General features: G+C 44.8%; 2 protein-coding genes across 12 annotated transcripts in view; both read right to left on the bottom strand.

Annotated features, from left to right (window-relative positions):
- txnrd2.2 (thioredoxin reductase 2, tandem duplicate 2) overlaps positions 1-13,390 on the bottom strand; it is an 18,482-nt gene extending 5,092 nt beyond the window's left edge. The window contains 12 exon segments of the mRNA XM_029440262.1: positions 465-601; positions 6,320-6,494; positions 6,586-6,677; positions 7,461-7,480; positions 10,346-10,416; positions 10,536-10,598; positions 10,941-11,019; positions 11,820-11,894; positions 12,201-12,345; positions 12,422-12,478; positions 12,565-12,630; positions 13,322-13,390. Of these exon segments, the coding sequence (XP_029296122.1) occupies positions 465-601; positions 6,320-6,494; positions 6,586-6,677; positions 7,461-7,480; positions 10,346-10,416; positions 10,536-10,598; positions 10,941-11,019; positions 11,820-11,894; positions 12,201-12,286 (798 nt within the window). The 5' untranslated portion in view covers positions 12,287-12,345; positions 12,422-12,478; positions 12,565-12,630; positions 13,322-13,390.
- A 949-nt stretch (positions 13,391-14,339) lies between these two features.
- Positions 14,340-22,682, bottom strand: part of arvcfb (ARVCF delta catenin family member b) — a 193,817-nt gene continuing 185,474 nt past the window's right edge. For 9 of the 11 annotated variants that reach the window (XM_029440260.1, XM_029440250.1, XM_029440252.1 and 6 more), the window contains 3 exons: positions 21,506-21,597; positions 19,415-19,527; positions 14,340-17,170 (listed from right to left, as the gene is read on the bottom strand). In XM_029440260.1, the coding sequence (XP_029296120.1) occupies positions 19,426-19,527; positions 21,506-21,597 (194 nt within the window). In that variant the 3' untranslated portion in view covers positions 14,340-17,170; positions 19,415-19,425. The remainder of the gene's footprint in view (positions 17,171-19,414; positions 19,528-21,505; positions 21,598-22,682) is intronic. The other 2 variants (XM_029440258.1, XM_029440257.1) reach the window with 1 other exon arrangement.

The following is a 22,682-nucleotide window of genomic DNA, read 5'->3' on the forward strand; positions in this document are numbered from 1 at the left end:
TATTCATTATTTTAAGATTTTACAATATCAAACGACACAAAGATTAATAAAATCCCACTTCCTATGTTTTAAAAATGGATTTTATTTAATTTACTAATAAAAGCCTTATTTTTAGATGAATGAATTCAATGCTTCAAGACTTTTTAAGGATCCGCAGAACCCAAATGTTCAAAGCTCAGTTTGTGGCGGTTAAAACTTTATATTAGATTAAAGTTGGAAGAAAATACAATAAATGGGGGATTTGACCTTATTGTTGCTCTTTAGGGTTCATGGGAACCAATGAGGAACTTAGCAAACACGTTAAAAGGTTCTTAGTGATGGAACACACATGTAAGTATCTTTGTTCTACGTCTCCAGACTCTCAGAGCTATGACACGTATGTGCAGTGACTGTGTGTGTGGACTCTGTGTTACAGTCTACAGTTCCATCTCTGACTGATCAGGACGTCTGTTGACAACGCTCACCTCGCCGATGTCACCGAAAGCGTAGATGTTTGGCACCGAGGTGGACTCGTCAGCACCCACAACTATTTTCCCCGTGTCCTTTTTGAGTTGCACGCCAAGCTTGTCCAGGCCCAGGGCTTTAGTTTCAGGGGCTCTGCCTGAGGTCAACAAAAGGAAACAACACGAGGAGGATATTACGTTACAACCCAGGAGAACAAGGTGTGGGAGATGAGAGAGATGATCTTTACAGTGTTCACAACACATTCTGCCAGGGTTCAAGGCCTCCAGAAAACCTTTTCCAAGAACATAACACAAGCCTGGAAGATCTGCGGTAGACTCCTCCCACACGCTCCTGTCAGGACCGAACAATAAAGCATCGACTGATCACCCTTTTACAGCCCAATGTTCCCCTTGGTCACTAGCTTCCTGTTAGCATGCGCACACTGGCCACAATGGGAGCGGAGGCTGATGGGAATGTCATGAGTTCTGCAGAAATCATAAACCAAAACATTTGACCAGATGGTGGTGCCAGATGAAGTCACTAAAGTCATTTAAACGTGTCCTGAGCTGCACCCAACGTCTGTAATCCATCCAAAACCAAAACCGTCACCACTCTGGTGGCACGAGAGGAGAAGTCAGCGGAGCAGCCGAGTCTTTAGGAAGCCTCCTCTGGGAGCGTCCGTCCGATACTTGTTCAGAGACTGACGTTCCCAGCATGGCGCCAGCCTCTCCAACCTCTCCAGCCTCTCCAGTCTCTCCAGTCTCTCCAGTCTCTCATATCACCTCTCCAGCCTCTCATATCACCTCTCCAGCCTCTCCAGTCTCTCCAGTCTCTCCAGCCTCTCCAGCCTCTCCAGTCTCTCATATCACCTCTCCAGCCTCTCATATCACCTCTCCAGCCTCTCCAGTCTCTCCAGCCTCTCCAGCCTCTCCAGCCTCTCATATCACCTCTCCAGCCTCTTCAGTCTCTCCAGTCTCTCCAGCCTCTCATATCACCTCTCCAGCCTCTCCAGTCTCTCCAGTCTCTCCAGCCTCTCCAGCCTCTCCAGTCTCTCATATCACCTCTCCAGCCTCTCATATCACCTCTCCAGCCTCTCCAGTCTCTCCAGCCTCTCCAGCCTCTCCAGCCTCTCATATCACCTCTCCAGCCTCTTCAGTCTCTCCAGTCTCTCCAGCCTCTCATATCACCTCTCCAGCCTCTCATATCACCTCTCCAGCCTCTCATATCACCTCTCCAGCCTCTCCAGTCTCTCCAGCCTCTCCAGCCTCTCATATCACCTCTCCAGCCTCTCATATCACCTCTCCAGCCTCTCATATCACCTCTCCAGTCTCTCCAGCCTCTCCAGCCTCTCATATCACCTCTCCAGCCTCTCATATCACCTCTCCAGCCTCTCATATCACCTCTCCAGCCTCTCATATCACCTCTCCAGCCTCTCCAGTCTCTCCAGCCTCTCCAGCCTCTCCAGCCTCTCATATCACCTCTCCAGCCTCTCATATCACCTCTCCAGCCTCTCCAGTCTCTCCAGCCTCTCCAGCCTCTCCAGCCTCTCATATCACCTCTCCAGCCTCTCATATCACCTCTCCAGCCTCTCATATCACTGTTAACGTATTATCGGTCCGCTAATCAAATCTTAAAGCACCAGGACCAGCGTTGAGTCTGAAGCGAGAGAACAACAACATCTGGCCAGCTGAGGAGAACCTGATGAGCAGCTGGGAATCGGTATCCAGTCGACCCCCCTGGGGACACCCAAAGGTGTGATTTCTGACACTTCCTGGGGGACGGCTGACTGATGCTGTCGACACGGAGTCTCTATGGTGATGGGGCATGGACCACTCCCCCCCCCCACCACCCCGTCCTCTCCATAGCTCCTCACAAGCTGCCTGGGTAGCATAATAAACACCCGGCCCTGAGCTACCCATGTAGATGCTATCGGAAAGCAAAAATAACAAACCCCCGAGACTCTTTTTCCTGGCTGGAGCCGAAGAACAACGTCCTCCCCCCTCTTCTCAGACCAGGGGGGGCTACAGGGACTTGTCTAGTGCTCCACAGCATGGGTGGTGCAAGGCGATGGAGAGACGGAGGAGGAGAGGAGGGAAGTCAGGCATTCATGACTAATTCCCCAAAGCAAGACTTCTAAACATTTCCTTCTCCTATACGTCTGCACAATCATGTCCTTCTCCTCCTGGAACCATTATAGATATTACAGACGCTGAGAAACACAACGTCTTCTTATTAATGTATCCACAACACATTGAATAAGACGATACCAAGAGCTTGAAGGACATAAAGAGTTCCTTCACTTTTATAAATAACAATATAAATGTTTCTACAATTATAAATAATCTTGTGACGAATCCAGAACAGTTGAAGGAATCGACCAAAATATACATCTTCATGTATTGATTATATTTATTTATACATTATAACACATTCGATGTGGATCTACACGTTATACAGGATAACATGTTCTTCTTATATCCTACCTACCTAACCCTAACCCTATATATCTGCTGACAGCTGTGTTATAAAGTGTGTAAACTTCCGAGTGTTAACACAAAGTGTTTGGATGTTTGTGTCCCGTGATAGTCTGCATCCTGTTTTAACTCTCTGCTTTGATGATATTGAATTGCAGCATCAATTACTGGAACAGTCACAGTAACGAAGCCAAATCAGGCAAATGTGAGTTTAGACTTTCTCTTTACTGATCCGGCCTTCCTGTCTGTCGCTGCAGTCCAGCAGAGACTGGAGCTACAGACCGCAGCTCCATTGTACGGCGAGGACACAACAACAGTGGGCTGGCTGATAAGGGCCTTGTTTGGAGCTGACACACACACACACACACACACACACACACTCACACTCACACACAAAGCCTGTTGTGACATTAAGAGGAAGCCTCTAGACTGCTAGGCTAATTAGCCACAACAACCCTCCACAAACTGAAATGAGAGCTGGACGCTTATCTGATCAATCAAATGAACAAAGACAAAGGGGAGAGCAGTGTGTGTGTGTGTGTGTGTGTGTGTGTGTGTGTACAGGATGCCAAAAATTGATTACGTTTTCTATTTCAGGCCAAAAAAGATTTTAAGATGAAAATCAATAAAGAGCGTCGGTGCGTAATGAGAGATGTCGGGAAAAACTAATTGCATTAAATGTAATCTATAGACCGAACAACCGCCGTCACTTATAACTTCAGCTTTTAATTTAACGTAAACTCTGTTCACTTTAAAAGCCCTCAAAACTTATTCTCGCTACGAGAACTGTTTTCTGCTCAACATAGAACCGTGTGATTACGTCATAAAAGAGATTTCTGTACGTGTGTTTCTCTCACTGGCTAAAGTGGGCGGGGCTGAGCTGTGGGCGGGGCTGAGCTGTGGGCGGGGCTGCGCTGTGTATGTCTGCACCAATCAGCTTCAGCTACGTTTGACTCAAATGTGATGACAATTGTCAGTACAGTGAAGCAGAGCATCTGTAAATACCTAAAGATGTTTTTATTAATAGAAACATAATTAGTGAATATTTAATGAGAAATCTGATTTTCAAAGAAGATGTACAAAGTGTGTATTTATTATTATCTTTCTTTATATTATTGTATTTCATCATGCACATGATAACATGTGTGTAATATTTATTTTTAGATAAATAAAGCTGCCTGTCTTTTTAAAAACCTACTAGATGTTTTCCAATGACATCCTTCAGTACTGTAGAGTGCAGAGAGGAGGAAGACTAACGTGCCCGCTGTCCGCATGCAGACAGGAAGTGTGGAAATGCTCTGTTTCCTGGTGTGTTTCTGCTGGCACACCTGGACAGGGGAGCGGCCGCGAGGCCAGGAAGGAGCAGGGGAAAGGTGGAGGGAGGCAGGGCCGTGGAGAAGGATGTGGCAGACAGTGGTGATACTGTCCCCCGGTCCCCTCTGGCCTTTAATAACTCCACAGAGGCCTGGGACCCTGCCTGGCCCCTAGTGTAAGGTCACAGTAAAGGGAAGTGGCCTTGTACTCATAACTCCTGCATGCACACATCAAAGAGCAGGGGGCCACGCTGTTACTGCTCCTCACTGAACTGTATGGGAACAAAAGCCGACATGCACACAGCCGGGTCCTCGTGTTAGGACCCGATATGGAACACAGCTTTGATATGAGGTGAAATAACTTGTGCTGTTGGACAAACTAACAAGTAGTGCGCTGCTAATGTGGAAGAGGCTCAAAACTAAAGAACTTGATCTTTTTGGTGCACTGTGGGTTGGAATGTCCCAAACTGTCCGGCGCTTTGTTGAGTTTGGGGGAGGACTCTCTAATGAATATAGGAAACATCCGGCTGGCAGCGTCTGATGCACGTCAGAATACAAAGTGATAAACTCAATGCAACCGTCCTTCTCACCAGCGGTCTCACGCCGAGACCATGTGGGAATTGAGCCGCAGGAGGGAAGAACAAACGTCATCTCGGCTGCAGGGTCACACACATCCTTGTGGCTGTCACACGCATAGAGCGAGAGAGGACCCTCTCCCCTCCCCTCCCCTCCCCACAACACTCACAGCGACAGTCTGGCCACTGGAAAAGCCGGGTAGTCATATTTTCAGAAGCACGGCGCACGGTGAACACAAACAAGCTGCCGGCAGTGGCCCTGACAGATGTTCCCTCCATTGTTACTGCTGGAGGAATGGGAGAAGCGCAAAGATGGAGTAAAGAATATAGATGAGAAAGAGGAGGAGGGGGGGGGGCTGGTGGTAATGGCAGAGGACCGCGGCGGGCAGGGATGGCAGTGACAGATGTGAGGTTGGTTTCCGCAGGGCTGGCACGGGCAGGAAGGCCCAGAGTGGGAGAACAAAGAGGGGAACGCGGTGACCCTGTGCCTGGGTGCATCCTGCTCCTCCAACAGAGAGCCAGCGGTGGGTGATTAACACTTCCCCTGGCCATTCCCATCACTCACGCTTTATTACTTTGTTTTCAGCCTTGATTCCTCTGCTATCTGCTGACACTGCACTCTATTAAGGATGACAATGAAATTGATGGTAGCAGGGAGAACAGTCATACCGGGGGTTTTATTTCAGGGACATACGTATATGGGAAACAATACGACTGGTGCAGGACACGTAATACCTGGGGAGGCTTTAACAACAGTGGGTACGGAGTTCATTACTGTGAACAGCATCGATGAGGCATTTTAATATCTGGTTAATAAAACAAAGACATATTAAATCATTCAAACATCCGTCAGAGATGTGCGAGTCATGTCTCCTCAGTAGGACACACGCAGTCTCGTCCAAAACAACGCAGCAGTGACCTCCGACGCCTGTTCCTCAACATAGTGGAAGAGTAACTGAACATGTAGGAGCTCCTGTGATCTGCTTATTTGGCCACGTGCTCTGCTCATGAATGTATTCATGACGCCTCACTAAAGGAGATAACGGCGCTCAAGAGCGACATTTAGATGAATACCCGCGTGCGTGTGAACGAGGCCTCAGCCTCCACTTGAGCATTTGGGCAACAGTCCAACTTAAGTCACGTATGAAGCACGTTGCAGGTTTTACTACAATAACACAGATTTGAACAATTTCCTTTCAAAGCTTTGTTGACGGAGAACCGGCGCGGTCTTATTTACTTTGCGTCCGCCCCTGGAGTTTATCACGCGCTCGAGTACACGTCAAGTCTCACGTCTGAAGCCTCGACATCTCCTCTACTCAAGTGTCCAGAAGCCACACAATGAGCCTCGACCACTTCAAGATGCCGTTCTCCATTCAAGCCTGACCCATGTGACCTGCACGTGGAGGGGGTGCAAGGGGGGGGGCCTTAAGCATATTACTTAAATATTCCATTCTTCCTTATCCCATGAGTTCAGGATGTGTCCCGTCACACAGCGACACGCACACACACTCACCGACTGCCCACAACACAGAGTCGTAGGTGTCCTTGTGCTCGTTGCCCGTGAGGGTGTCAGTCCAGGTCACCTGCAGGACTCCCGAGGAGAGTTTGTCCACTCGCTTTGGGACACACTTCCATATGAACTTGGTCCCATATGTGTCCATGTAGTCGGTCACTAGACCTGCCATTTGCTGAATAAACCGAAAGAGAAAATGCAACTTGACAGAGAATCAGCACCAGGATCATGCAGAATGTGCAGACGATAGTGTCCGGGTGCAATACCTGATCAAACCCCCGGAGGGCGATGCTGCGGACCATCACTGTGGTGTCCAAGCCAATGCCTTTGAGGAAGCCTGCACACTCCAGAGCCACGTCTGAGCAACACCACGTTGAGGATCACAGAACTTGTCTTAATGTGCACGTGCAGCAGCACCGGGTGTGTGATGACAACACATGCAGAGGCAGAAGTCCCAGCAGCACAGAAACAAGATAAATGTTGCAATGTGCAGTAACACAGTGCAGTAACACAGTGCAGTAACACAGTGTAGTAACACAGTGCAGTAACACAGTGCAGTAACACAGTGCAGTAACACAGTGCAGTAACACAGTGCAGTAACACAGTGCAGTAACACAGTGCAGTAACACAGTGCAGTAACACAGTGCAGTAACACAGTGCAGTAACACAGTGCAGTAACACAGTGCAGTACACAGTGCAACACAGTGCAGTAACACAGTGCAGTAACACAGTGCAGTAACACAGTGTAGTAACACAGTGCAGTAACACAGAGCAGTAACACAGAGCAGTAACACAGTGCAGTAACACAGTGCAGTAACACAGTGCAGTAACACAGTGCAGTAACACAGTGCAGTAACACAGTGCAGTAACACAGTGCAGTAACACAGTGCAGTAACACAGTGCAGTAACACAGTGCAGTAACACAGTGTAGTAACACAGTGCAGTAACACAGTGTAGTAACACAGTGCAGTAACACAGTGCAGTAACACAGTGCAGTAACACAGTGCAGTAACACAGTGCAGTAACACAGTGCAGTAACACAGTGCAGTAACACAGTGCAGTAACACAGTGCAGTAACGCAGAGGAGTGTAAAACAAGTGCTTCAGCTCCATTCACAAGCTCTCTGGCAGACAAAGGATACAGCTGGCTCCAACCACAAGCCTGCAAGACACAAATAAAGAGACGCCGTTAGCCGAAACAATATTACATTAAACATACATTTCATCATTCGCACGCCGCACTTTGGCCAAATACAATAAAGCTGAAAATGTTTACTTTAAAATCCTGCCGTTAGAGAGGTGAGGAATTTCAAAACGTCATAACCTCAGAAGGTGAAGACGTGTGAAGAAAATGTAGAAGACTGGGGACAGTAAAGTGTGTGTGTGTGTGTGTGTGTGTGTGTGTGTGTGTGGTCCAGGTGAATCATACTTCTAATCCAGCCCTGAGATCTGTAGCGTTGAGGAGGGCTAATTGCCAGTGTTTAGGGTAATCCCTGCAGACGGGGTGTGACATGTTAAGGGCTCAAGTCCACACATCAGCCGGCTGAGTGATGCCCGTCACCCGCATGGATGAGGCCCTCCTCTCACCCAGACGTGCTTCCCTCAGGACCGCTCCACCTGACGGCTCAGGCTGTCTGCGGCACATCCTGCCCGTGTCCGAACACAAACCACTAAAAGCCCCGGTGCCCGTCCTCTCCGTCTGCGTAATGCACAGATGCACTTGGCACCTATTGTGACGGGGCTTACAGAAGATTAGTCAAAGAGCTTTAGCTTGATGCTACACTTTCATCACTGAGAAACTCCTTCCCCCCCCCAGCCTGTCTTCCTTCTCATTGTGGGCACGTACAGTCCGTACATCTGCGCTGATCACATATGAATCACGATTCTGTGACAGCGTCGTCTCTTCTCACCTCAGAAACATGTTTTCGTGTAACGTTCAGCTGTAAGATGAGAACGTTCACTTCAACATGGCAGCCGGGTCACAAAGGTTCACATTGTACAGCTACACAACAGTATAATCAATATGCTGGGGGAGGCAGAAGGACGTCTGCCTCATGCACTACGGACTGCAACATGACTAAACACTGGACAACAAAAGGAAAGACTATGAAGCTGCTGACGCTGGAGTGGCAGCATGGAGCTCAACACAAGGCTCCATTCAACCCACAACTCCTGGGGAGGAGCTTTGCTATCGACAGCCTGTTAACCTTGGGAAGTTCTTCAGAAGCCCCACGCTGATAAACACTCGCTGTGGACACTCCCCTGGCTCCGTCAGGATTGTGGGTGTTTTTGTTGTTGCAAAGGCTCGATGCGAGTCCAACTGAGATTCTTTTATCTAATGTTGCTTATGCTTCCTGACGTTTGCTCGTAGTCCCACGGGCCCCACACACACACACACACACACACACACACGTAACTCTTCACTGTTTTGGCTTTTAGTCGTGCCAGCAGCTGCTACGTGAGAATGTAACGATGAAGTTTCAGATCTCTGCAATGAAAAACTCCAAAACAACTTTCACACTTCCATTCCCATTCATCATCTAGCGTGGGACCTTTCGTCAGGCTGCTCGTGGTATTACACACGAGTGCACGTATACGCTGCAGCCATCTGTGGTGCTTTGCAATGAACTGCTGGAAGATATTCCCGGTGGCGGTCCGTGTCCACTGCACAGAAGGCAGAGTTACTCATCCACGTAGCGTCCTGCCCTCGGCCCCGTCGACAGTGCTGCTGGCACGCGCTCACTGCTTTCTGCTGATGGCAGCCAGATCTGTCACTCAGGTGTGCATGTGTTCAGAGACCCATTAGACACCCATCACTCACCTGGACCCCCCCCCCTCCCACACCAGCTCTGCTGGCACAAACAGCCTCTTGGAGCTCACCTGCGCAGCTGACAGCTCAGCATCACCACATCTCCAGAGTGTGTGGTTCAGTAGCCTGACAGAAGACGCTACAGCTAATGCTAACCCACAACAAACCCTGCGGGGGTGTAGAGGACTACCCGTCACACTCTTACATCAAAGGCCTTCCTGAGCTCAAGTGTTCCCTGTGGACGGATCTGCTTCCTGTGCAGAGCAGCTGTAAGGATGGCTTCAGCACACACATGTTCATCTGTCGACTATAAATGACTTTGTGTTGCCACCAAGTGGTGGAAAAGATGAAGAGCATAATTATTGCGACACATTTTATAATTAGCAGTATAGAGGGAAAGATGAAACACGAGAACTACTCATCAGTCAATATCTGCATTTAGAAAAACAATTACAAACTGCCCCAGGTGCAGGTACGTACTGAAGCTTAAATATGTAAATAATAATTTCCGCTCATCTGTCACTGTGAGGCAAACAACAACCACAGCGCAGGTAAACCACATCCACTCGTCACTGTCTGCGCGCAGCGTGCCAAGAGGAAACATCGGGGAGAGACCAATTAAGCAGGTGATGACAGCGACTAAATGGCTGGATTAAAGGGCTTGTTCTGTAAAGGTCAGGATGCACGCCGCTAATCTGAATCATGAGGCGAAGACAGGCTGACAGGAAGGGAGGGAAACAAGCGCCATGTCTCTGATGAATGATTACAGTGCGTGACAGTGGGCCGTGTGGTGTCAGCGAGTTAAAGCAAGGCATTAATACTGCAGAGGTTAGAGGTTCTGTTTCCCTTGTAGCTCATTGTGTAAAGACTCGTACACACACACACACACACACGATAACGCATTCATTCAAGGGGGACGTCCACGTTTTAAATAGCTACATATTGGTGAAGTTTTTTACTTGCAGCATTGTGCACGCAGACGTCACCGCATGGAATCAGACCTGCTTCATAATGCCATTCATTTTAATGTGAGTGCATGTTTGTGTGTAGGCAGGGCAGGAAATACTAAATATATTTGGGCGGCCATGTTTGACTCCTTCTAAAAGAAAATGGGGAATTTACTGCACTTTTAAAAATAATGAATTAGTGCATAAAATTGCTGTTTTTAATGTGAAACGAGGAGTTCTGACACTGTGTGTAGGTGGAGGGTGTCCTCACGTTTTCCCAGGCGACGTTTTCAGCCAGAAGATGTCGTCACTGGTGACGCCGTGCTCCATCGCTCCTGGGATCTGTAACACGAGTTAAAGGATCTCTCAATGCTCAACACAACAAACACGCTTTCTTCAACCAATCAATCAAGACAACACATACTGGCAGAGCAACATGTTGGGGGGGGGGGGGGTCTCACATTAGTGGGGTAGTTGGGTCGTCCACCTGTGGCGATCACGATGTTCTTGGCCGTCAGGATAGTCTGTATGAGACGAGGGAAACGTGAAGCAATAGCTTTTGTTCACATCCTTCAGAAAACAAGGAAATGTCAAATGAAAGCAAACGGTCTCCAGAGTTCTGGAAACGGTTTGAAATCACTGAACAGCAGCACTCAGCAGGTATCGAGGTGATGACTTCACATGTTCACTTCAACGAGAAGCAAACATTTCACTTTAATGCTGATTTTACAAAGTACTAAAGAGAACAGTGATTATAATACATCTGCACATAAGGGACGTGTGCAGCAGAACATTCAACCTTTTATGTACCACATGTGATCAAACACATACTTTACAGGAGTTCATACATTGTTCTTGGAACTCACCTGCTTCCCTGCTTTAGTTAATCCTTTAACGGTGTGTTCATCCAGCAGACTTCCTCTGACGTTCAGATACTTCACCTTCCTGCAGGACGGACAATCATTAACCGACGCACGCAGTGACACTTTATCAGCAACATCTCTCTCACTTGTTTCCTGATGCAACGCTTCTTAAAGGTAATCTAAGAAAAACACCGTTTAGCTGCGCAGAGAAGAGGCGGTTAACAAACTGTAACTGTAACATCACAAATTCAGCTTTAATCTCTTGAAGAAGCAAATCAAAGACATGTTACAGCCACAAGTTGTTCTGCAGAGGGACAGGAGGAGTCTGATTAGTGGCTGTTGCCGTGTATAGATTGTATTTTGTAAACACTTGATTGCAATCAATTGTTGGAAGAAATATTTAATATTAAATCACATTTAATTTAAATATAAAGATTACATTTAAATTCAAATTAATTTGAAAATATTATTTAAATTCATTAGTTAGTGTGATTCCACACACACACACACACACACACGTCTGCCCTGCAGCCAGCCACTCAGTCAACATGTGGTCGCTCACATCGACCCTAAATTGGTATTTTGCACACACACTTTTTTTTATATATATATAATTAGTTTTTTTATTAATATATATATATATATATATATATATATATATATATATATATTATTTTTTTCATAATTTGTTTTTATATATAAAGTTTTTGGTGAAAGATAACATTTACAAGAATAGATATTTCTATTCTCTGAGGGACGTAAATATTTATACTATAATTCTTTCACACAGAAACTCTCCACTGAAACTTTAACAGCCTTTAAATAAATCATTAAATGAAATGAATAAACACGTTTGAATAAAGCGATCAGAGCGTCACTCACTTGTCCTGGAGCTGAACTCTGTGCCCCCAGTTCAGAGACCTGACGTGGTTTTGAATAGCCTCCGCCATGGTGGCCCTGCAAAACACACCCGAGGTCAAACCATCAACAGACCAAAGCGACACACCACAGAGGAAAAGATGCTTCGTGTGTGTGTGTGTGTGTGTGTGTGTGTGTGTGTGTGTGTGTGTGTTTGCTCTCAGGCAAGAGAGAGTGAAGTAGTGTCAAAACAAAGCATCGCATCAATCCCATGCATTACAGAAAGCCTTCTCTAACCGGTGAAGCTTTGTCCTACTGCAGCTGCATCACTAGATGGAGCCGTTCAGCTTCTCAGAAACTTGTCTTCATCTGTTTGGATTCATTCAAATTAAAAACCTGGCCTACCAGTCGTGGCAGATTGGCCCTGAGATCTGCCAGCCGTACTTCTTAGCATCCTTCACCGCGGTGCCAAGCAGAGCAGCCTGGTGCATGAGCTTCTTAGGGATGCAGCCGACATTAACACATGTACCACCGAGACCCCACTTGGTTCCTGTTTGGAAAAGCATTTCAAGAGGAAATCAAGTCATTTTTGCCACAAAAAGTTCAGGGGGAAAAAAGTATTTTACCTTTAACAGACGGCTCCACGTAATCTAAAACAGCCACCTTCTGTCCCAGCTGTGCAGCTGTGAATATGGATATATTGTCAGTGTATTATTTACTGTGTAACGCACAAATATTAAGGCATGACAGGCACTCAAAAGTATCTCACCTTCTTTGGAGCAGGCAAGGCCTCCTGAACCACCGCCGATAACCACCAGGTCATAGTCATACTTCCCTGTACGAGCATGTAGTACACACACACACACACACACACACACACACACACACACACACACACACACACACACACACCAAATACGTTTTATTGCACAACAATATATATTATAATACGTGTTCATCGCATGTCGCAGCTGGTAAATGTGGAGCTAACTTTCATTTATTTATATAGTTTTTATATATTATTGTACCCACTGCTGGGCAGCTTGTTAATGGCCCCTGCGAACCACTAAAGCATTATTGATATTATATAGTGTATTGTCTGCAAAGTACTTATTAATAATGTAGTAGCATGTATAATAATGCCTCTTGTGATGTAACGTTAGTTGATTACAAGTTTAGATGAGCAGAAAGTTACTTTATAAAGTCGTATCTTGCCAGGTAATGCAAGGTTAACCACAGAACACGTCTGTTTCTCCAGCGTTTCGGACTCTTCCTGGTTATTATGGACATTAAACAAAACGTTTTGAATGTCTGCTTATCAGAATGCAGGTGAGCTGCGCGAGGACCCCAGGTGAAGGTAGGTTACAGTCTATAACCAGCAGGTCGACCACTAACCTGGTCTGCAGCACATTTATTATTATTATTATTATTATTATTATTATTATTATTATTATTATTATTATTATTATTATGTATTAACCTGAGCCCATTCCGTTATCCACACAAACACATATATTGTTACCTACCTGTCAGGTTTCTAGTTAAAACGTGTAAACAATGAGTCCTTCTCCACCGGTGTCTGCCCCTGCAGAGCGCCGCCATGTTGTTGTTATGAAAGGACCCAGACCGGAAGTGTGCTGGCGACACAACTGCCTGAACAGAAATGAGTCGTCGCCGACACGGTGGACTCGTTTTGTATTGTTTAAATAAAAAAATGTAGTACGTGTAAATAATATGAAGAAAAAGTACAAATATATATATATATATGAATATATGAAATGTGCAGGATAATTGGTTTCTCACACACATATATCGGTATAATGTATCGGTGGGCTACTTCCTGTAGCATTCATACAATAAAGCGATTAAAGTCTGTACGTAAGTAAAAAGTACAAAATTGGTAACCATAAAACCTAAATGTCAAAAAGTACTCGTCATGCAGAATGGCCCATTTCAGAATAATTCATGTTCTATTGTTGTATTATATTTACTGATGCATTAATGTGTACATCACTTTAATATTGCAGCTGGTAAATGTGGGGCTAATTGAATTAATATATATATATATATATATATATATATATATATATATATATCGCCTCATACAGTATACTGCTTGGTAGCTTGTGAGTCTTACTGATATAATATTATGATTTATTTGTTGATTATATTTTATATTATTAATCTGAATCTGGAAAGTAACTAAAGTTATCAAATGTATATATATATATATATATATATATATATATATATATATATATATATAATATTTCCCTCTGAGATGTAGAGGAGTATAGAGTGGCAGAAAATGGAAATACTCTGAATGTAGTACCTTAACACTTTACTTAAGTACAGTACAGAGTAATGTTACTTTTCCCAGCTGTCTAAATGTAGGCTGTTAAAAAGGTCTACACATGGTTCATTCAAAAGGGATAAATAAGTGTCCTCCCCACAGTCAACACTTTTCATTCAGACTATTTCCATCGGGGGGGGGGAAGTAGTACGATAATAAGATATAAAATAAGACACAGAGTCGGCATCACCTTCTTTCCAGGCATGATTTATTGAAAACACACCAAATGTATACTCTACAAACCAGTATTTTTCCGTTATGTTTAACAAGCGTAATATTTAGCCTCTGGGTATTAGTAAAATTAACATAATACATTCTGTCACTGTGGCATCGCCTCTGCTCGCTACCAAAGCATCAACAACTTTACTCCTCTAGGAAATCAAAAGCATTATTTGAATGACTCTATCTTTTTAAAAGTTTATAATACAATGTAACACAAGGCAGGAACCCACCAACAGTCTATACTACTTGGGGTTGGGGGGGGGGGTGCAGGATGAGTGGATGAGTGAGTTGAGTGGAAGAAAAAGAGAGGGAGGGTGAAATAGAGGATGGAGAGATGACGGTTGAGAGGGAGGAATATAAAACACTTTATCTACCATGGAAAAGGTTAAGGCACATGATAGGTACAAACACATCTGCTACTGAGTAGTACAGTTACTTTATGTTTTATCTACAGGTAGGTTCATTTGATCCGATGTGTGTCCCAGTCCTGCCTTTATTTACAGCACAGTTGCTTGGCTCTTTATTTTGTAAACGTACAATGCGCTGTACATCCACAAAACCAAACCTCCCCCCCCCCCCTTTATTTTTTTATAAATGCATGTAAAGACAACTCCCGATCCTTTGGTTGGGGTGCTGCGTAGTGCAGTCAGGGACAGACAGTCATACGGGTCTTTGTTGCAAGGGTTCAGTATTGTCCAATGAGAGCACACACTTCTGAGGACACACGAAAGGGATGCTGGGTATTATTATAACTTTTTTTTTTTTCTTTAAACCTCTGAAATTAAATTTATACAGTAAGTTTTTTTGTAGTTTATTGATTTTTACCACAACATACATCTTTGTAAACACTGTGTAAAATATGCAAGCTTTATAAAGTCACATACGTCACAAAGAAAAATCAAACTTCAACGCAGGCGCATGCCATTCGCCTTGATCACACGAGTGACTTGGATTCTCTTTCCTTCTCTGGGACAGACTGAGGCCGGAAAGTCGACTGAACGCGTTCTCACTGGAGTCGGTGTGCAGTCTCACCAAGCGAGAGAAAAATGGCAATCTGATTCTGTATCTCTCTGCTTTTCTTCATCTCAACTGCCCACCCTAAAAGCTTGTAAAAATATATACTATATGACCGAACTTGATGTTTAGATTTGTACAGTGTGATGCCTCGAGCATCCAGATCCCCTCGTCCTCCTGCTCCCTCGTCTCGCACGTGAATGAATGAGTTAATATCCAAATGACACCACAAAAAACTGGCACTTGGAAAGAATAGAATATAAACATCTGTACAGTTTTTCTTCATGCGCACGACTGAATGTTTCTCTTTTAGATGCACCGGTGAAGGAGGGTTTAGAGTTTGGCGGTAACTTGTTCTGAATGCAGAATGAAAAGGAACTTTTATTAACACGGCGTCTCTTTGTGTATCCCGTTGTCTGACCTCTGACCCCTGCAGAGTGTCCGCTCCAAGACTTTAGAAAGAACACTGCACATAAACTTTGTTTCTGTATTTCTTTTGACAAATACAAAATATAAATAGGTGATCATCGGCGTTAACTCGACAATATTTGACACACATTTCAGTTACGTGGTTATTTCTGGTTTACAAACATGGCGAGCCTTTATCAAATGAGATGTGCTTTCCAAACAACGTGATATTAATATACAACTAAGAAGTTGGTAATTTTTGTTTTGTCATTTTTCCTTGTGACCCCTAATATACATTTATATAAAACCCGACCAAAAGAACTTTTTTTATTTTGAGATCTATCCTTTCAACAAGAGAACAATCGTCCGCCTCTCTGTTCAAAAACACAAATCCTTTATAAACAAAACGCCTTAAATCCTCTTTAATACACATCGTTGACAAAGAGCAACCAGCCAGGAAGTCATGAAGCTGCGTCACCACACCCCCTGAAGGATTACACAAGTAACCACAGCTCTGTACGGACACAAACACAAACACTTTGTTTCCATTTCAGCTTCCTTTTTGCGATGCAGTGCGAACAGAAACTGTTACTCTCATACGCACACTCTGTCTCCTTCCTGTCTCCAGAACACAACTTGCCCACTCCTCACTTTATAAATGGACATCAATCACTTTTGATTTCAAAGCATCTCAGTGCATCTTTGTTAAATAAACACAGTGAACTAAATGAGCTGTAAGTGTATGCGAGCACGTGTTTGTCCACTACGCTACAGCTCTTCTCGGGCTCCACTTCCCTCCTTTTACTTTCACTTTCTTGTGTCCATCCCACCAATCTGGAAACAAACATCCTGTGACCTTCGAACACACCAGTCCACACCCGTTCACATCGAAATACCAAACGTTGACAACAAACTCAAAGTTAAATTCTCCAAAACCCACAAAAGTTGAAGGTATGAACTTCTTCCAGATGTGAAAAGTGCATTTCTTCTCCCAGGTTTCCTTCCAGCACACGTTCTTTTTCCTTTCACTTCCTTCGCCACACTTTGTCCGCCCTTCATACGTCCGTTCCTCCACCAGCACCGGCCTCTGTCCGTTCCCTGTCACTCAACAAGAGGCAACACTGTTCACACGATCCAGTGGGAATGTAGATGTGAGAAAGTAGGAGTCACTTTTTATTCTTGTTTTCCTCTTTTTTTCTGAAAAGCATGAGAATGCTGGCTGCTGCTGGGTAGTTGCTGCTGTGATCGTGATTTCTATTTATTTTAAATCCTCTTTTCTGTACAAAGTCCAACTCCAAAGATGAGCTCCATGTGAAATGGCAGTGGTGATATGAGAGATCCTCCTGCAGCTGGGTGGTGCACGGTCCTCGTGTTAAGCCTGGAGCACGAGGACGAGAGAGAAACATGTTAGAAGAACCAAACATGCAGTTTGAAATGACAAGTAATGAAGACTTTCAGTCCAACATATGACAGAATGGCATCACGATGGATGATAACTGAAATACTAAACTCCATTGAAAGATCCAAAGCTACAATGACGTGGTCTGTCTGCAGCACATTCACTCTTACTGAACACATACATATATGAAGCTGAACTGATGTATACTAACAATGGAAAGACGTTCACCAGGTGAGGAAACACATGATCTCACATGCTCCACAGCAACCTTCTGAATATGTTGCATGTGATGGAGTTCAGCCTGACTTTATAATATGTCAGCTGTTGGTTTTACAGCTTATTGCGCTTTCAATGCTGCTTTAAACATGGCAGGAGAAGCACAGAGGCTGCTGCAGCACCTCCATCACCAGCTGGGGAAGTTAAGCTACACTTGATACTTGCATTAGTGTTTTTTTGACGTGTATCACCCACAAGATGTAAAATGTAACTCAAACAGAGCACCTGTCGGGGTGTATTTCAGCTGCAGACTAACACACAGTAGGCAGGCTGGAGGTGGACCTGTGTGGTCCGGGGGAACAAGATATATCAGGCTTTGGCTGCGCAGACAATACTGAAGAATAAGCATATCACCAGCCTTTTCCTGAAACATCTCACACTAAAATGTGTTTTTGTTTCACATCAGGAACCACATTTTGCCCTGAATGGATGTGAATTTAGAGTGAAAGTCTCCAGTTGTGCTCTGACGACACGCTTCACACGTGTCCAGGTGGCACATGGAGGCGAGAGAAGCCACACAGATGCTTAATGTGGCGGATGGAAGTGGAAATGACTTACCTGACGGTTCATTGTGAACATTAGCTACAACGTTTGTTTTTACTCGAATGGCAAAATGACAATGAAAACCACAAATCACAGCCCGTCAGCGTCGCCCTGTGAAGTGCTCCCTATGATAGTGCAGGTGAAAGATTTGAACGGATGGCCACTGATGAAGATGACGGAGATGAGGATGAGGAAGACACTGAGGCCTCTTGAGGAAGAGGAGGAGAGAGGAGACACATGCTGCTCATAGTGTGATGACGACTACTGGAGCTCACACAGATCAGCTGGCAGAAGTCACTCAGTGGGACACATCGTTCAGTCAAACACTGTAAGTCACTAACGTACCTTTAAATAAATCCTGCACAGGGTTAAAGGCATTACGCATTTACATTTCTGTCCTTGTGACTTGTGCAACAAGCTGTTGCCTTGCAGATAAAGTGATGGAGGTGAACTCTTGGAAGCAGGAGGATGTTCCAACAGTACTTCTAACTTAGAACAGAAGCAACAGAAAGCTTCATTAGATTTTAGTGCTTTTAGTTGTTCAGGGAAATCTCTCAACCACAAAGTGAGGCTGAAGTTCTTCCTTATATGTAAATCTGACGATCTAAGTTACATAAGAAGCCACTTAGAAATCATTAGTGTGATGAATGTTAACACAAATATAACTGCTTCAGACCTCACAAAGTATGTAAAGTGAAGTGAGCTCACCCTTCATTACATCTCCACCGTGGACATATTACGTGCGTGTGCGTATCTTTCCCTTTCTCCTTACTGCTTTTCATTAAGCCATAACTGAGTTCCTGGAGGATCCATCTGAAGTGCAGGAGGATGATTCCTCTTCATCACGCATCACGTCCCTCATCAGCAGTGAGTGACATTACGTACATTTCAATCAGACAAGTGTTGCTGACCTGTAAACACAGACCAAAGCCCGTCGTCTTCTTCTTTTTTTTTTATGTGAATTACGCAGTTTTTTTCCCGTTACAGTTGTAAAATTACTGTGATGCATTAAAGCAATGTTAGGATAAGACCCGCCCCCCCCCTTAGTTAATGTCACTGCACCTGTAAACGTCCCGTTCTCACGTCACATAAAGCAGTTTACAATAATAACATGGCCGACATTCACCACCTGAAGTCTGTTACCAGTCAGTTACCTCCATCACGCTTTGTTTGTAAAAACATTTTAAACCTTTAGAATTAGTTTCAATTGAACTGCAAGTGCCTGACGTAAATGTGACTTCTGCAGCCGACGCTCTGGGTGAGGGTGAGGGTGAGAGGGTGAGAGGGTGAGAGGGTGAGAGGGTGAGAGGCAGAAACCACGAACAAACAGGGATGAGAAGGATGCCACCAACCCAAGAGGTGAAGGTTGTTATTTTTGTTGTGCTTTTATTTTTTCAGACCTACCATGCATGCACTTAGACCCAGGAGTCAACAGGCTGGGGCTTAACATCACAAGCGTCCACCAGACTGACCGCAGGCCTGTTACTCCTGATATAGTGTTTCCTATTTGTGTCATTCTGTAGCCACAGGAGGATGGGTTAAAAAAAACACAGCAAACAAAAAGAGGTCAATACATTTCACAAATACACTCTCACACACACACACACACACACACACACACACACACACACACACACACACACACGCACACGCACACGCACACACACACACGCGCAGACACACACACACACGCACACACACACACACTCACACACATAGGCATGCATCCAGGATCAGAGAAGCCAGTGTTAGTTCCCTGCCTTCAGGATAGCTTGGAAAGAAGTCAGAGTGATTTCAAAACAGCAAAACAAAACGTGCAAATGAAAGAGGGAGAGAGCCGCTGCATTCAAAGGGGGCAGAACCCCTCTGGGGAGTACAGACTTAGAAGACTGCTTTGGAGTAACACTAGAAGGCCCGAACACCCTGACAACAAACACGCCTGTGTGCTGTGATTACTCTTCTCTGAGCCGGTTAAAGTTTAAAGGTTAAAGACGTGACAGTGCGACTTCAGCGCTGACTGCTTTAGTAGTTAACCTCAATAAGATGAAGAGCAGGCGTCAAACTAATCGGATTGTTGAAATAATCCTGAAGCTGCACATTAGGGACTTGAAGTAAAAATCAACACTGTAAGAGAAACCTAACACCAGATACACATCTTGTTAATGCAGACCACTGGTTTAACCTCTTCACATGCAGCGATGTCCAGGTGCACTCCAGGGTGTGGTCAGAGCAGCGTGACATCACAGCTGGGTGTGGTCAGAGCAGCGTGACATCACAGCTGGGTGTGGTCAGTGCAGCGTGACATCACAGCTGGGTGTGGGTGTGGTCAGTGCAGCGTGACATCACAGCTGGGTGTGGGTGTGGTCAGTGCAGCGTGACATCACAGCTGGGTGTGGTTACAGCTGCAACAGGACACGCTTCGGACAAGCCGAAGGTCAGAGGTGAACACGGGAACGTTGGAGCAGAGAGGGCATTAACAGTTTCAGTCTGGTGTTAAGTTTCTCTTTAAAACACCTGCATCTTTAATTTAAATAAGAACAACCATCTCAGCTGATTTGTATTAAAGGATAAACTAGACAAACAGTATAATTATATTAGTAGTCACTGAGTGGAAACTGTTGCCACGATGTTTTATCTTTCAGGAAGCAGCTCTAAGTCTAACTCTCTCCACTTCCACTCACAAACAGAAAGAAACCCATGTTTGTATATAACTATCATAAACTATATCCAATTTCTAATAAAACCTGAATAACTACGTACCGACGGAAACTAGTTTCAAGTGAATCAGTTAAAAGTCTGCAGACATACTTTCCATTGTGACTTTGCCTGGGGAAGATTGAACCTGCACGGAGAAGCAGATCTACGACCACAGACTTCTGCTAAACTGCCTTTAATGGACTCTTTATTGCATTCATTTCACAATCCCACAGGGAAAATCCTTTTCATCTAGCTCTAGAATAGATCAAAACTAAACTACAAAAAGTACTCGAGAGTCATCTGACATATGTCAGACGTCCTCGGGGGCCATTAATCCTGCGACTCCTCTTTGAGGCCGAAGAGCCAATCAGCTCAAGAAGAAATACACTTTGACTGCGTCGTGGAACGTCTGTATAATCAGCAGACCACTTGATAATGCAGCAGTCTGTTCATTGCCAAGGCAAGGGTCGCCTCCACGAGGAGTGGTTGTTGGCGGTTCTTTTAATCATTCTCAGATTAATGACTTTGCAGACACCAGAAGCTTACACTCAATTAACTGGTGGCTCTCAGATGTGAGGCTGTCCACAGCGCTGAGCAGCGGCAGGAAACATTAACAGAGAATGTCAACTTCCACTTTGCCTCTTTAAAGAATCGATAGGATTAAGAGCCTCTAATGAGGACCACCACAGAAAACATGAAGGGAGAAGGAAAGAGAAGGACACGGAGGGAGAGGACATTTCAGAGACTTCATTATTTCATCCTCTATCCCCCGGGACTCCAGCAGAAGTCAGCCTTTACCTTTAATGGCTCCCGCTCTGTCTGGTCCACTGAGCCGTCCACGGTCTTGTATTTGAGGTCCTTGTCCCTCTGGTCAATGGTGGAGTAACCATCTAATGAGGTCAGAGAACAACGGTCAGTTAATTCCTCCCTGTACCTGATTAAAAAGATCATTTGCAGTGTTGTAACCTGTGTGACAGTCTGAAAGCTTTCCTGGAACGTCAATCTCACGTTGTTTACAACACAGTAGGTTTAAAACAAAACCAGCTGAAGTACCTGCAAGCGACATTTAACCCTGTTAATGCACTCTCACATATTCTAGCTCAGGGCGGTAATTTATCAAGCGGATCAGAGCAGGAAACCAGCCCCAGCTGGACAAACCTTCTCACCGTGAAGCAGACTGTATTTGCTCACCACTTTAAGGGTTTCATCAACATTTACAAAGATCCCTCCTCTCAAAGCAAAGATGCAGGAGAGCTGCAGAGGTTTCCTCAGCCAGGTGCCGGAGGATGTCGTGTACAGACAGGAGGGGGTACAAAGGAAAGCAATGCTTTCTCCACAGAATGTGCGGACCTTGCAGGCCGACAGAGAACATGTATCTTGTGAGGATTGTTTCAGTAATAAATGCAGCCATTCAAATCATCAGGTTAATCATGCACTCATTCATATTTATTAATAGTTATTAAAAATGTTGCTATTTTCTGCATTTCTAAATGTATGTCTGTTAAACTCACTCTACTTTCTACTGAACCGCTCTGGAAGTTGTAAAAGAGCGACGTCACATTCTCTCCTGAGCGTCCTTCTCTTGTTCAAAGTCAATGTAGGAAGCTTCTTACAGTCCCTACATTGCAGTGCGAGTATTTTTAGCTCTACTTTAACTTTCAGCGCAATTCCTCGGAGGCATTCTTCGACGCTTGATAAATATGGACCCAGAGGGCTTGTAGGAAAACCAGAATGATACACCCTAAGAGCATGTCTTTGGGTAAGTGGGTGAAAAAACCCAAGTACCTCTAAAGGTACCGTCAAGAGGTAAGAAAAGAAAGAGCATTCGAGGTGCAGTTCTGTATTTTGAGTCATTTGAAAGAAGCACGGCGGAGGAGCTCTGCCCTATGAGATGTTAAAAGTGTTTTTATTTAAGTGGAGAAGCACCCACATGTTGTGGTGTCGCTTCTAATGAAGGCCCCGCTTTGTACAGACA

The sequence above is a fragment of the Cottoperca gobio genome, chromosome 9 (assembly GCF_900634415.1).
Source record: "Cottoperca gobio chromosome 9, fCotGob3.1, whole genome shotgun sequence".
In the NCBI taxonomy this organism is placed as follows: domain Eukaryota; kingdom Metazoa; phylum Chordata; class Actinopteri; order Perciformes; family Bovichtidae; genus Cottoperca; species Cottoperca gobio.